General features: G+C 41.5%; 1 protein-coding gene and 1 long non-coding RNA gene across 3 annotated transcripts in view; one reads left to right on the top strand and one right to left on the bottom strand.

Moving 5' to 3' along the window:
- The window catches only part of LOC141147029 (uncharacterized), a 47,684-nt gene extending 44,915 nt beyond the window's left edge, over positions 1–2,769 (top strand). The window contains exon 4 of the long non-coding RNA XR_012245006.1: positions 75–2,769. This is a non-coding gene — a long non-coding RNA (uncharacterized lncRNA). The remainder of the gene's footprint in view (positions 1–74) is intronic.
- The window catches only part of CERS6 (ceramide synthase 6), a 344,416-nt gene that overhangs the window by 68,835 nt on the left and 259,570 nt on the right, over positions 1–16,011 (bottom strand). For both annotated transcript variants that reach the window (XM_073633995.1, XM_073633994.1), the window contains exon 7: positions 69–197. In XM_073633995.1, coding sequence (XP_073490096.1) covers positions 69–197 — 129 coding nt within the window. The remainder of the gene's footprint in view (positions 1–68; positions 198–16,011) is intronic.

Below are 16,011 nucleotides of genomic sequence, written 5' to 3'. Positions count from 1 at the left end.
AAAAAGCTAGGACTTGCTAACATGATTATGGATGGCTAATTCTAATCACACCATTTGGTTTCTCTTACCTCTAGGAGAACATCAGCCATGTCATGAAGGCACATCACTAGGGTACCCACTCGTACCATATTGTTGACATAAGAGAACGTAATAAGAAATATTGTTGCAAGATGGTGAAGAAACATAATTCCGAAGTCCTATAAGAGAACAAAAGTCACATGTTCAGAGTCAAACCAGTCTACGATAGTTTCAGATTTTCTTTCCCTCAATTTATGGATATTTCTTCTCATTTCTTGTGTCCACAGTGAAGGTTTTTTTTTTTCTCTAAAAAAAACTAGTTGTTTTTATCCATTCTATACTCTATACAAAACTACCAAAAAAAATGTCTTTATCATGAAAGAAGATTTTAGGTATTTAGATTAAAGATATTATGAACGCTTTCATGATTTTTAGTTAATACAGTATACAACTTTAGTGGTTCTGAACACCTCTTTGGAGTTAAAAAGCATATCTATACCCTAAATAAAAATGTTATATATTGCAGTTTACCAACTGCATTAGCTTTCTTTCTTAGGCTTTTTTTTTACTTTACTTTCATTTAGTGGTTCTGGGAGTAATACATTTCCTGTCTTAGGGTGACAACTTTCACTGTAGTTTATCTATAGGGGACCAGTGTTGTGAGCCTTCTCCTCTCATCGCTATTGCATAGGATGAGGTGAATATATCTGAGAAGACTGATAACATTGTTTGAGAAAGATACAAGGACACTAGATTTATGGCAGGATCAACGAGCATTTTTGTATACCAGCAAAAAGTGTTCTTAGTTTAAAAAAAAAAGAAGAAGAATGCAGCCACCACATCTTCATAATTCGTAAGCTGCAATATACACTGTATTACATTTTTGTTCTTGGGTTTATATATACAGTGCCTTGAAAAAGTATTCACCCCCTTGGCTTTTTACCTATTTTGTTACATTACAGCCTTTAGTTCAATGTTTATTTAATCTGAATTATATGTGATAGATCAGAACACAATAGTCTAAGTTGGTGGAGTAAAAATTTGAAAAATATATACATAAAACTATTTTTCAGAAATAAAAAAATGATAATTGGCTTGTGCGTATATATTCACCCCCTTTGTTATGAAGCCCATAAAAAGCTCTGGTGCAACCAATTACCTTCAGAAGTCACATAATTAGTGAAATGATGTCCACCTGTGTGCAATCTAAGTGTAACATGATCTTTCATTACATATACACACCTTTTTAAAAGGCCCCAGAGGCTGCAATACCTAAGCAAGAGGCACCACTAACCAAACACTGTCATGAAGACCAAGGAACTCTCCAAACAAGTAATGGACAATGTTGTTGAGAAGTACAAGTCAGGGTTAGGTTATAAAAAAATATCCAAATCTTTGATGATCCCTAGGAGCACCATCAAATCTATCATAACCAAATGTAAAGAACATGGCACAACAGCAAACCTGCCAAGAGAAGGCCGCACACTAAAACTCATGGACTGGGCAAGGAGGTTAATCAGAGAGGCAGCACAGAGACCTATGGTAACCCTGGAGGAGCTGCAGAATTCCACAGCAGAGACTGGAGTATCTGTACATAGGGTGAAAATAAGCTGTACGCTCCATAGAGTTGGGCTTTATGGCAGAGTGGCCAGAAGAAAGCCATTAATGTAAGGAGGAAGGTGCTCTGGTCTGATGAGACTAAAATTGAACTTTTTGGCCATCAAAGAAAACGCTATGTCTGGCACAAACCCAACACATCACATCACCTAAAGAACACCATCTCTACAGTGAAACATGGTGGTGGCAGCATCATGCTGTGGGGAAGTTTTTCAGCAGTCGGGACTGGGAAACTGGTCAGAGTTGAGGGAAAGATGGATGGTGCTAAATACAGGGATATTCTTGAGCAAAACCTGTACCACTCTGTGTGTGATTTGAGGCTAGGATGGAGGTTCACCTTCCAGCAGGACAATGACCCCATACACACTGCTAAAGCAACACTTGAGTGGTTTAAGGGGAAACATGTAAATGTGGTGGAATGGCCTAGTCAAAGCCCAGACCTCAATCCAATAAAAAATCTGTGGTCAGACTTAAAGATTGCTGTTCACAAGCACAAACCATCCAACTTGAAGGAGCTGGAGCAGTTTTGCAAGGAGGACTGGGCAAAAATTTCAGTGGTAAGATGTGGCAAGCTCATAGAGACTTATCCAAAGCGACTTGGAGCTGTGATAGCTGCAAAAGGTGGCTCTACAAAGTATTGACTTTAGGGGGGTGAAAAGTTATGCACATTGACTTTTTCTATTTTGTCCTATTTGTTGTTTGCTTCACGGTTAAAAAAAAAAAAATCTTCAAAGTTGTGGGCATGTTCTGTAAATTAAATGATGCAAATCCTCAAACAATCCATGTTAATTCCAGGTTGTGAGGCAACACAACACGAAAAATGCCAAGGGGGTGAATACTTTTGCAAGGCACTGTACTTAGCATGCACCACCAAGTAGATAATATCTATACGTTTTATGCAATGACTTTATTCAAATAATAGAAAAAAACATTATTCATAAAGAAGTTTGAGCTTTGTCATAATGCAACTCTGTTAAATCTTATAATCTTCAGATTCATCCCAGCCTGCTTTCTTCATATTTATCATGCATATATTTCACAATGAATGGTTTATTGATGCCTGAAATTTATGGAAACTGTTTTTTTCTTTCCAAAATATATTAAAACTGTCAGCTCTCAGTAATATAACCTTATAATGTCAGCCAAAACAGCTTGCTTGCCACCAATGTCATCTAAATATGCAGGACCATGGGGCTATATCCTTCTTTTAATCAGCGGGCCCTGGGATTTGATGACAGCTCTCTGCAGTTCATATTATGTGATAAAAGAAAACAAAGTCAATTAATTAAATTTTGTAAATTTTAAATTTGCTGAGGAAATGCAAGATGTACAATAAGTTGGTATTGTCATACTCGATAACAAAAAAGGATATAGCTTTCTTTTTTGATTTGTAAATATTTATCAGAAACAAGTTCAAATATGCATACAGGTCAAATGGGGCATAGGTAAAATGACAGTAATTGGACTCAATAATCGACCTTTCCACCTACCCATCGTGTAAGGAGAATTCAATAAATGTACTCTAACATTACAATACTCACCAAAGACCATACATTGGCTGCTCTACCTAATTCCTATAATACCCCATTTACTCTATTATTACAAACATCTTGCAGATTTTGTGAAACATAGCATCTCAGGTCAATGTTTTCCCTATTGGGTGTGCACTCAGGTAAGGCAAAAGTGCTGTCTTTCTGTCTATAGATGTATGCACAGGTTTGTACTAGGTATACACCAATACCAGTTTTTTAAGATTGAGTACCGATACTTTTTCTCAAGTACTCGCCAATACCAATTACCGAACTCGCTCATCCATGTGTTTATGGCTTGCTTTGTGCACTGGTGCGCAGTCATGTTGGAACAGGAAGGGGCCATCCCCAAACTGTTCCCACAAAGTTAGGAGCATGAAATTGTCCAAAATGTCTTGGTATGCTGACGTCTTAAGAGTTACCTTCACTGGAACTAAGGGACCAAGCCCAACTCCTGAAAAGAACCCCACGCCATAATCCCCCCTCTACCAAATGATTTGGACCAGAGCACAAAGCAAGGCCCATAAAGAAATAGTTGAAAGAGTTGGGGTGGGGGAATTTGACTGGCCTGCACAGAGTCCTGACCTCAACCTGATAGAACACCTTTGGGATGAATTAGAGTGGAGACTGCGAGACAGGACTTCTTGTCCAAAATCAGTGCCTAGCCTCACAAATGCGCTTCTGTAAGAATGGGCAAACCTTTCCATAAACACACTGATAAACCTTGTGGACAGCCTTCACAGAAGAGTTGAAGCTGTTATAACTGCAAAGTGTGGGCCAACTCAATAATAAAACCTACAGACGAAAACTGGGATGCCATTAAAGTTCATGTGCGTGTAAAGGCAGGTGTCTCAATACTTTTCACCATATAGTGTATGTGCGGGTGGGTCGCAGTGCGATTTGAAAAAGACTCCTGTGCAATTTCAGTCTGGTTCAGGTGCGATTTCTAATCTCATACACTACAGTTTGCATTGGAATCACCTGAACAAAATCACACCAGACCAGGCTTTGAAATCGGACTGCAAACTGGCCAGCACATATGTGAACTGGGTCTGAAAGTATTGGTTTTAGTATCTGAGCATTTGCACAAGTACAAGTACTTGTGCAAATGCCTAATGTTAGCACCAATACCGATACCTGTACCAGTGTTGGTGCAACACTAGTTTGTACATTATGAATGAAGTGGGTAAATGGAGAGCTTCTGTATACAGGCAGCCCCTGAGTTACAAACATCTGCGTTACATATGACTCATATTTAAGAATGGAGGCAGCATGATGTCACGTTGGTCCTGGAAACTGCTGGGCGGCCATCTTGCTGTGGCAGTAAAATAGGTTCTCTGCAGCCAGCAACCATAGATCCCTCCCAACAATAGACCCCCCCCCCCGAGTTACAATAGATCCCACCCCAACAACAATAGTTCCCAGTAGCCAGCATCAATAGACCCCTCCCTCAACAGTAGATCTCTCCTATCAGCAATTGACCCCCCCCCCACCCTCCAGCATAAATAGACCTTCCCAGCAACAATAACTCTCCCAGTAGCTAGCATCAATGGCTGGAGTTGTACCTAAAAAAAATAAAAATTTACCTGTTTCAACTTACATGCAAATGTAACTTAGGAATTAACCTACAGAACTTGTTGTTTTGTTTCGTAACCCGTGGACTGCCTGTATTCAGGATGAGCCAGCTTTCCCTACTAAAGGTCACCAAGAGCTTTAAGTTGTTAGCAGGTGAAAAAATCCCATAAAGTCCAACCAAAGACCAGTAAACGATTAAAAGGGAAGTTGTACTTGCAAATGACAAAAAATCTTAAGCTCCATAAATATTTGGGTTACCTCATCAAATCCTATAGGTTTATGTGAATGGAGTGGAGAAGGGTGTTGGGGGGTTGTAGGGAGTTGTAGAGAGGATGCTGTAGGCACTGAATTCCTGAGGGGGGCTAGCAATGGATGAATGCTCTTTATGCTCCAACAAGCAGAATGGGGTGACCGTCATCTCATGTCTATAGGTACTGTGAAAAACATATTTCACAGGCAAAAAATGGATGGAGTACACTTAGTACTAAGGCTTTGGGGTTTTATATAAACAAAGGTTCTAGCGACAGCAGTATTAAAATAAAATACATTTCTGTCCAGGGAAAGAGAGGGTGGGTTCACTGGCCACCACTCTTAGGTCCGGTTCACACAGAAATGCGTGCCGCATTCCTATGCGTTTCCTGCATGTTCTCATGCAGTGCGATTTTGCAGCCCATTCACTTGAATGTATAAGAAAGTGGTAAACATCCACGCTTAGGAACAAGCCGGGTTGCCCATGCACTTGAATGGGCTTCAAATATCCCCAGATTGCGGAAAAAGTAGTGCTTGCACTACTTTTAAATACATACCACTCCAAATCGCATGGTACTGCGGTACCATGCAAAGTGGTGCAAGCAAACACACGTGGTTGCGCTCTGTGTTTGAGGTTCCATTAACATTACAATGCCACCTGCAGCTTTCCAGCACTGCATTCTGGTGTGAACCGGCACTAAATCAGTATTTTTACCTGCTTCTTTATAGCAGTAAATTCTTATCTGAGGGTGAGAGGCACTAAGTATACAGCTGGCTGGGTGGCCAAAATATGGTTTTGTGTTCTTTTGGATATATCCCTGCATAGGAGGAGTTTTTCTTTTGTTACCCCCGCTTGGACAAATAATATTGGGCTGGAAGCTCGATACGGACATCGATGACTAGACTGTCCTTTGTCTGCTTTGTCTTGATGGAAATATATGTCACCAGCAAACCATAAATTGGTAATCAATAGTCCAAATGTTTATTGACGCAATCACATCTCAAACCGTGTTAGCAGAACTTTTCGAGGTCATGCAGGGGCTCTTTGTCAGGCATTTGATGCCTCTAAACACAATTGCCACATATTTGATCATTTTGATACTGTTAGAGCAGTGAGACAATCAAATTTCAACTAATAAACAGTATTTATTATGTGTCTGTTTTGTGTGTTTAGGAGCCCACTATGCTGAATGAAACATAGCCAAACTATGCTGGTAGACATCATCCTTTACACTGGGTTACCCAAATTACAATGGCTTTACTTATCAATGTTTGATATAAGAGTACAATTGATCCTCATTGGTAATTGGGATGCGCAGTGCAGAACTCTGATTACTGTTCCCAGAAATTAATTTACTGCACAACACTTTCATCTTTGAACATGGCAGTGAGTGATGTAAACTGCTCTGCCAATTATGCTCAGTTACTTAAAGGAGAGATTAAAACTCCAGTTACATACTAATTAGAATCATTTCAGAGATCTCAATGTTATTAGAGAAGAGGCAATCAGTATTACAGCACAGAACAAGTCTTTATCAAATGTAATAACTAGAATTGCACTGATTCATATATTACAAGGCAATTTATCTGAAGACGAAACAATCATTTTATATATTGAATAGTCAAAGGGAATTTATAGCCTGCACAAAACAGTTTGACTCTTGCAATTTAGATAGGAAGGTCACCAAGTGATTGCCCCTCAGCTTAGCCCAATTCTGCAAGAAAACAGTTAAATATTTAATTGAAATACAGTGCCTTAAAAAAGTATTTATACCCCTTCAAATTTTCCACATTTTGTCATTTTACAACCAAAAACGTAAATGTATTTTATTGGGATTTTATGTGGTAGACCAACACAAAGTGGCACATAATTGTAAAATAGAAGGAAAATATTAAATGGTTTTCAAAATGTTTTATAAATAAATATGTGAAAAGTGAGGCGTGCATTTGTATTCAGCCCCCCTGAGTCAATACATTGTAGAACCACCATTCGCTGCAATTACAGCTCTTTTTAGGTATGTCTGTACCAACTTTGCACATCTAGAGATTACAATTTTTGCCCATTCTTCTTTGCAAAATAGCTCAAGCTCTGTCAGATTGGATGGAGAGCGTCTGTGAACAGCAATTTTAGTCTCGCCATAGATTTTAAATTGGATTTAGGTCTGGACTTTGACTGGGCCATTCTAACACATGAATATGATGTGATCTAAATCATTCCTTTGTAGCTCTGGCTGTATGTTTAGGGTCGTTGTCCTGCTGGAAGATGAACCTCTGCCCCAGTCTCAAGTCTTTTGCAGATTCTAACAGGTTTTCTCCTAAGATTGCCCTGTATTTGGCTCTATCCATCTTTCCATCAACAGCTTCTCTGTCCCTACTGAAGAAAAGCATCCCCACAACATGAGGTTGCCACCTGGATGGTGTGTGCAGTGTTAGCTTTCCGCCACACATAGCGTTTTTCTTTTAGGCCATAAAGTTCAATTTTGTTCTCATCTGACCAGAGCACCTTCTTCCACATGTTTGCTGTGTCCCCCACATGGCTTCTCGCAAACTGCAAATGGGACTTTTTATGGCTTTCTTTCAAAAATTGTCTTCTCCTTGTCACTCTTCCATAAAGGCCAGATTTGTGGAGTGCACGACCAATAGTTGTCCTGTGGACAGATTCTTCCACCTGAGCTGTGGATCTCTGCAGCTCCTCCAGGGTTACCATGGGCCTCTTGGGTGCTTCTCTGATGAATGCTCTCCTTGTCCGGCCTGTCTGTTTAGGTGGACGGCCATGTCTTGGTAGGTTTGCAGTTGTGCCATACTCTTTCCATTTTCAGATGGTGGATTGAACAGTGCTCCGTGAGATGTTCAAAGCTTAGGATATTTTTTTAGAACCTAACCTTGCTTTAAACTTCTCCACAGCTTTATCCCTGACCTGTCTGGTGTGTTCCTTGGCCTTCATGATGCCGCTTGTTTACTAAGGTTCTCTAACAAACCTTTAAGGGCTTCACAGAACAGCTGTATTCATACTGAGATCAAATTACACACAGGTAGACTCTATTTAGTAATTAGGTGATTTCTGAAGGTGATTGGTTCCACTAGATTTTAGTAAGGGGTATCAGAGTAAAGGGGACTGAATACAAATGCACGCCACACTTTTCAGATATTTATTTGTAAAAAATGTAGAAAACCATTTATCATTTTCCTTCCACTTCACAATTATGTGTCACTTTGTTTTGGTCTATCACATAAAATCCCAATAAAATACATTTACGTTTTTGGTTGTAACATAACAAAATGTGAAAAGGGGGTGTGAATACTTTTTCACACCACAGTACAAATAAGTGAGCCATTTTATCTACCAAAGAAACAGTAGTTCCGTTCAGCCAGTCTTGTGACTCAAACAAACCTGCCACACTACAAAGCCGGGATGACTATGATTTTCTTTTTCAGTTTTCCGTCTTCCTGTGTAAGCCAACTGTACATTGGATAATCTATGGCAGGCGGGAAGTAGAGAGGTGTCACCTGCCTGGTTAAGCAATGTAGTAGCGAAGTCCATGAATCTGACTGAGCAGAATTGAACATGCTCTTTTGATATGTATTTCAGCTGTGTATTTAGCTGTTTTCTAAGAGACACAGTCTAAGTCCTGGTTCACATTGGAGCGATTTGGCATGCGATTTGACATGTCAAATCGCATGCCAAATCGGCGGCAATTGTCTGCAATGACACCATCCGAATCGGTGAAATGCCGCATTTGTGGAGCCGCACCAATTCCCAAAAGTAGTTTCTGTACTACTTTTGGTGACTTCAGCGTGTGATTTCCATTAAAATCTGTGCAGCAACCCACACAGATGTCTCTGAAATCGCCCCTGAAGTCGGGACTGACATGCGGGAATGAAATGGCTGTCAGTGTCAACCTGGGCTCAAAAAGAATTCTACTAAACACTAATTAACCGGTTCCCAACCGGCGCACGCCGATGTACGTCGGCAGAATGGCACGGCTGGGCAAATGGGTGTACCCGCACGTCCCTTTAAATTTCCTGCCGTGTCATTGCGTGCGCGCCGGCGGCGGGTCGTGCATGCACCGGCCGGGAGCTCCGTGAGTCAGGTCGCGGGTCCCGCGTACTCGATCACTGCGGGGATACCTGCGATCACCTCACGGAGAGGAAGAACAGGGAGATGCTAATGTATACAAGCATCTCCCCGTTCTGCCTAGTGACAGTGTCACTGATCTCTGCTCCCTGTGATCGGGAGCAGAGATCAGTGACGTGTCACACGTAGCCACGCCCCCCCACAGTTAGAAACACTCCCTAGGACATACTTAACCCCTACACTGCCCCCTAGTGGTTAACCCCTTCACTGCCAGTGTCATTTACACAAGAATCAGTGCATTTGTATAGCACTGATTGCTGTATAAATGACAATGGTCCCAAAAATGTATCAAAAATGACCGATGTGTCCGCCACAATGTCGCAGTCACAATAAAAATCGCTGATCGCCGCCATTACTAGTAAAAAAAAAAAAATTATTAATAAAAATGCCATAAAACTATCCCCTATTTTGTAGATGCTGTAACTTTTGCACAAACCAATCAATAAACGCTTATTGTGATTTTTTTTTACCAAAAATATGTAGAATACGTATCGGCCTAAACTGAGGGATAACAAAAAATTTGGGGGGGGGGGAAAGTAAAAAATAATGCATTTATTTAAAAAAAGTCGCTATTATTTGTTTATAGTGCAAAAAATAAAAACCGCAGAGGTAATCAAATACCACCAAAAGAAAGCTGTATTTGTGGGAAAAAAAGGACGTCAATTTTGTTTGGGTGCAGCGTCAGTTAATGTGACGCAGTGCAGAATCGCAAAAAACGCACTGGTCAGGAAGGGGGTAAATTCTTCCGGGGCTGAAGTGGTTAAATCCAAACTAGTAATATTACATAACCCTAAGCCCTGGTTCACACACGGGAGACTTGTCAGGCGACTTAGCCACCTGACAAGTCGCGTCCCGTTCTGTACTACGGAACCGTTCTAATAGGAGCGACGCAAGTTGCTCTGACTTAGAAAAAGATTTGTGTACTATTTTTGGGGTGACTTCAGGCGACTTGCATTGACTTCTATACAGAAGTCGTTTTGCAAGTCACCGCTGAAGTCGTGTGCAGGTCGCCTCTGTGAGTCAGCCTGCAAGTCGTGTTGCCCCTGTGTGAACCGGCAGTTATGCACCTTTCATAAAAAAGTATTTTTGTGAAAAAAACAAAGCCTTATGGCCCCTGTCCACTTCTCAACAGTTACTCATATGTTAAAGTGTTCACAAAACTAAGTGCTGTGTGTGGGGTGCCCCCAGCATAGCATAGTTGTCAGTGCTAGGGGCAGCCACCATCATAGCATGGTTCTTACTCCATTACAAGGATCTTAAAAAAGATGGGCACAGATATTAATACTATAGGGTTGATTTACTAAAGGCAAATAGACTGTGCCCTATGAAAGCGCAGTTGCTCCAGAGCTTAGTAAATGAGGTAAAGCTTCACTATGTGAAGAATACCCAATCATGTGCAAGGAAAATAAAAAATAGCATTTTTGCTTGCACATGATTGGATGAAGGTAGTCAGCAGAGCTTCTGCACATTTACTAAGCTCTGGAGCAACTGCACTAGAAGAGTGCACAGTCTATTTGCATTTAGTAAATCAACCCTTAAGTCTAGTTGTGTAAAAAAGCTAATCGATATGAAAAGTCCCCCAAAGTTAAAGTTGGGGAAAAACATCTTTTTTAATTACCTCTAATGATGAGCGCACCATGTTCGGATGCTGCTGCATTAGGTAAAACTCTTGTTTTCACCCCTCTGGTGGTCAGAGGATGAAGACACAGCGAGTGGCACTTTGTCAAATGCTTCTGTTTGTTCTGTTGTTTGTTACTTCTGCCATTATAGCACCCATGAGCTTGTTAACATTTTTAGTCCTGGTTGCCAATTTTTTTGTAGAAGTAATCGTGTGGCAATACACCTGCTAGGGTTGCCACCTTTTCTTCAAGCCAAACCCGAACACTTTAGCGTCTGCATTTTATTTTGGGGGGGGGGGGGGTGTAACGCTATAGCGCGCTGTGGCAAACAGTGCACGTGGTTGAATTTTGAGTGCTATGCACGGAATGCAGGGATCAGAAATATTTAATGTAGAAAATGTGTCCTGGGGAGAGGGCTAACGCTAGCAGGGGGGGGTCAGATATGTGCTGGGGGGTGCTTTGGGTGAGGAGAGGGCTAGTGTAAGGGGGGAAGGGGGTAACACATGTGCTGGGGGGTGCTTTGGGAAGGGATAGGGCTAGAGCAATTAGGAGGGTAGGGGGGTTGGATATGTGCTGGGGCGCTTGGGGGCAATTGGAGGGGGGTCATATATGTGCTGGGGGCACTCAGGGGGGTCAGATATGTGCTGGTGGGGCGCTTTGTGTGAGGAGAGGGCTAGTGCAAGGGGGGTAGGATATGTGCTGGGGGGTAGGATATGTGGTGGGGGTGCTTAGGGGGTCGGATATGTGCTGGGGGGTTGGATATGTGCTGGGGGATAGGATATGTGCTGGGGGGTGCTTAGGGGGTTGGATATGTACTTAGGGGGTCAGATATGTGCTGGGGGGTACTTTGGGTGGGGAGAGGGCTAGTGTAAGGGGGGAAGGGGGTAACACATGTGCTGGGGGGGTGCTTTGGGAAGGGATAGGGCTAGAGCAATTAGGAGGGTAGAGGGGTTGGATATGTGCTGGGGGCGCTTGGGGGCAATTGGAGGGGGGTCATATATGTGCTGGGGGCACTCGGGGGGTCAGATATGTGCTGGTGGGGCGCTTTGTGTGAGGAGAGGGCTAGTGCAAGGGGGGTAGGATATGTGCTGGGGGTGCTTAGGGGGTTGGATATGTGCTGGGGGGTTGGATATGTGCTGGGGGGTAGGATATGTGCTTGCAGATAGCATATGTGCTGGGGGTAGGATATGTGCTGTGAGGGTAGGATATGTGCTGGGGGTGCTTAGGGGGTTGGATATGTACTTGGGGGTTGGATGTGTGCTGGGGGTTGATTATGTGCTGGGGGTGCTTTGGGAAGGGAGAGGGATAGTGCTAGGAAGGGTTGTCAGATTTTAAATCCAACCCACACTTCTTCTAACATGTCTTCCCCCTGCCAAAGCCCCCCAGCACATATCCTCCTAACCCCTAGATCACTCAACATATTTTCTAAGTTGTTCTCCTTCCCAGCCACTCTCTCCCCCTCCCTCATCCATCTATAGGAGCATAATAAAAACTTTCTACAGACCTGAGATCAGCACGTCCCTGCTTCCCCTTCCTCCTCCTGTGTGTGTATACAGAGTGGAGAAGGAGGAGGGGAGGAGCTTTGATTCATGGACACTGCTGTGCTGAACCAGGATGCCATCAGGGAGGGGGGATACATCCCTGTCACTCTCGGTGCAGTCCATGTGAAAGATGTGTCCGCAGTTAATAAAGGCAAACCGCCGAATGCCTGGCTTGCGGTTTGACAGTTCTTATATAGGTAAGGGGTGGAGCCACCAAGTGACGTCACCTGGTGGCACCGCCCTCGTGATTTAAATTGCTTTTTGACAAATGACTGATACCCCCGTTATCTCCAATTGTATATATTTTTCTGTAATTGGAGTTTGTTTGATTTACCTTGAATTTCCAATAGAGGAACAGCCTCTAATATCATTTATATAAATATATATTTATTATCATTTTTTTCTTCCCTGTTGTTAGTATATACATTTTTTAACAGTTAAATACATGCAGTCCTTTATCAATTATATTTTGTCATTATAGATAATGCGTCTGCATTATATATAGGACTCTTTGAAAGATGAACCGGGACTACTCAACGGGGAGCAACACTAAGGAAGGTCTGTGAAGTACTATTACCCATTTTGTCTTTTCAAATGGAAGAAAGATCCACCTAATATCTCCAATGACTGAGTATATCCGGTGACTTATGAGTTTCTATCGCTGAGCGGCTGGTCCATTTGTATGAATACAGGGGATACAGACATACGGATCAAAACGTCAGAACGGTGAGCTGTACTGGGTTAACCCCCTGCCTTAATACCGTTACTGTTTCCTTTGACCGATGTTATCCCTCATTAAACAACTGTGATCCATACTTACATAGCAACCAATTGCCTGCACTTTTCAAACTGTGCGATTTTGAAATCCATATGCATCGTTGCTTTACAAGTCTGAGTGGAAGTTACTTGCTGAACATCCTTTGACAGATGTTATCCCTGATCAATCAATTGTGATCCATACCTACATAGCAACCAATGACTTGCGCTTTTCAATCTGTGCGATTTTGAAATCCATATGCATTGCTGCTTTACAAGTTTGAGTGGAATTTACTTGCTGAGCAGAACACACGAACTCTCTATACATTTAATTTCAACTATATCACAGTGACTTTTGTCTCTATTGAGTTACCAGGTCAATCTGCGGTGAATATGCAACAATTAGACTGAACCGTGTGTGTGAGATGGGTGACTGATGTGTATGGCTGGATTTGCTATGGATACCGGTGTTCCATTAAGACCTTCTGGTCTTAATTTTAATTAAATGTGTCTGGAGGGGGGATTTGGGAACTTTTTCATTAATTTAGACAAGTATTTATTCAAGTATTTATGTGTTTTGGTACAATAAAATAAAGTTAAATTAGTCCTTTACACTTTTTGTATCCTTTCTGAAGAATACCTTTTGGGACCTTTGTCCCTACCTTTTTTGAATATATATGCCTTTGTATTCAGAGGATCACCACCCGGTGGCTTTTGGTCCACATACAGGGAATGGTCCTTTTCTAAGTTTATACTAACAGGTCTAGTGTTCGATGACGTGGGCCACTACCCACCTCACCGAGACCTGCCCTATAGGACTTTCTTTTAAATGAGCTTGGTCTCCAGTTTTTGTTGTTTTTCATAGGTATGACGGCATCCCTATGGCGATTCTTACCCAGATGAGCGAGCAGCCCCAGTGCAGAGTAGGCACTTTTTAATGTAAGCAGCCATTTGGCTTTACCTTTGTTTTTTACTACTTTTAACCGCTTGAGGTCCAGGCCATAGCCGAATGACGGCCACAGCACGAGCCACAGCACGGGCCACAGCGTGGTGCGTGCGCTGTGATCACCGAGTCACGGAGACTCGGATGACCACAGATCCGAGTAAGGGGCCGATCGTGGCCCCTTACCATGTGATCAGCTGTCAGCCAATGGCAGCTGATCACATGATGTAAACAAAAGCTTGGTAACGGCTGTCAGCGTGAGGAGAAAAAAAAGCAGATCACCGGCTTCTGTTAAAGGGACATTGGTCCCGAAGAGGAAGGAGGCACATATGCTTCATCTGCCACCTGCCATTGCCACCTGCCAGTGCCCACAGTGCCCAGCAGTGCCACCTATCAATGCCCACAAGTGCCACCTATCAATGCCCACAAGTGCCACCTATCAATGCCCACCAGTGGTGTCAATCAGTGCCAACTAGCAGTGCTGCCGTCAGTATAAACAATCATTGCCCATTATTGCCACCCATCAGTGCCCATCACTGACGCCCATCAGTGCCCATCACTGCCACCTATTGGTGCCCATCAGTGCCGCCTCATCAGTGTACATCAATGAAGGAGAAAAATTACCTGTTTGCAAAATTTTATAACAAAATGTAAAAAAAAATAAACATTTTTTTTTTAAATTCGGTCTTTTTCAATTTTTTGAACAAAAAATAAAAACCGCAGAGGTGATCAAATACCACCAAAAGAAAGCTCTATTTGTGGGGAAAAAATGATAAAAATTTCATTTAGGTACAGTGTTGTATGACCGCGCAATTGTCATTCAAAATGCAACAGCGCTAAAAGCTGAAAATTGGTCTGGACAGGAGGGGGGTTTAAGTACCCAGTAAGCAAGTGGTTAATAAACTGTAATACACTATGGAAGATTTTATTGTCTTTCACATATTCCATGTCTGACAACCGAGGCAAGAAGGGTTCTCTGCCTATACCATCCAGCACCCAGCCATCTCATGTGAGCAGGCACAATCCTGCAGAAGCGCTAATGACTCTCTTTTTAAGTAAAGGAGTCATTTGTACCTGATAAGCAGATATCTATCTACCACTGCGAGGTGTATCTTAATTCTTGGTGAAGGATTTTTCCATTTGCTCATACAGAGGAATCAATACATCTTGGAAGACTATTTCTCTTCACTGCCATTTATTGTGTTCACTCAGCTATTGGGACTTTAATCATTATCACTTTTTTATTATTGTGTGATATAATTTTTCATTTTCCACTTTTTATTTTTTATGCCTATGAAAAGTTTTTCTCACTGAAACCCTTCTGTTTCACTTTTTTTTCCCTTTATTAACCACTAGCGCCCCCTACATATTAACTTATCTTATTGATCAAATTTTGCTCAACTTGGGGAGCAGCTTATATAGATATATATCTATATCTATATATATATATAGATATAGATATATATCTATATATATATATATATATATATAGATATATATCTATATATCTATATATCTATATATATAGATATATATCTATATATCTATATATCTATATATATATATATATATATAATTTTTTTTTTTTTTTTCACTTGCAACTTTTCACTTAATTTTTCTACTTACAATTTTATTTGGCGCGGAGTACATTCTTTTCTTAATCAATGCGTTAAAGCAATTGGGGAAGCAATATAATGCCGCCTTACCGCCTGTGAAATGCTCTCTGGAGTGCAACCCGAACGTGGATTGCTCTTTAGAGACCAAAGCTCATGTGTACGAGTTTGTTCTCGACACATCTTTTTTTTTTCCAAAAAATTTATATTTTGTTGTGTCTGTGTGCACTAAAATGAATTTGAAATACTGAAAAAAATTATTTGAATACTGAAAATATAGATTTGATAAACAGAGCAATTATCGTGTGACATAACAACTTGCAACTGCCACCACTTAATTTTAAATGCTCCCTGATTTTGGGAAAATGTAGTGTGAAGTGTGTATCCTTTGCAGCATCTACGCATGCGCCAGATTC

The sequence above is a fragment of the Aquarana catesbeiana genome, linkage group LG06 (assembly GCF_042186555.1).
Source record: "Aquarana catesbeiana isolate 2022-GZ linkage group LG06, ASM4218655v1, whole genome shotgun sequence".
Taxonomy (NCBI): Eukaryota; Metazoa; Chordata; class Amphibia; order Anura; family Ranidae; genus Aquarana; species Aquarana catesbeiana.
The sequence above is the reverse complement of the archived record's forward strand: the minus strand, read 5'-3'. Positions and strand labels throughout refer to the sequence as shown.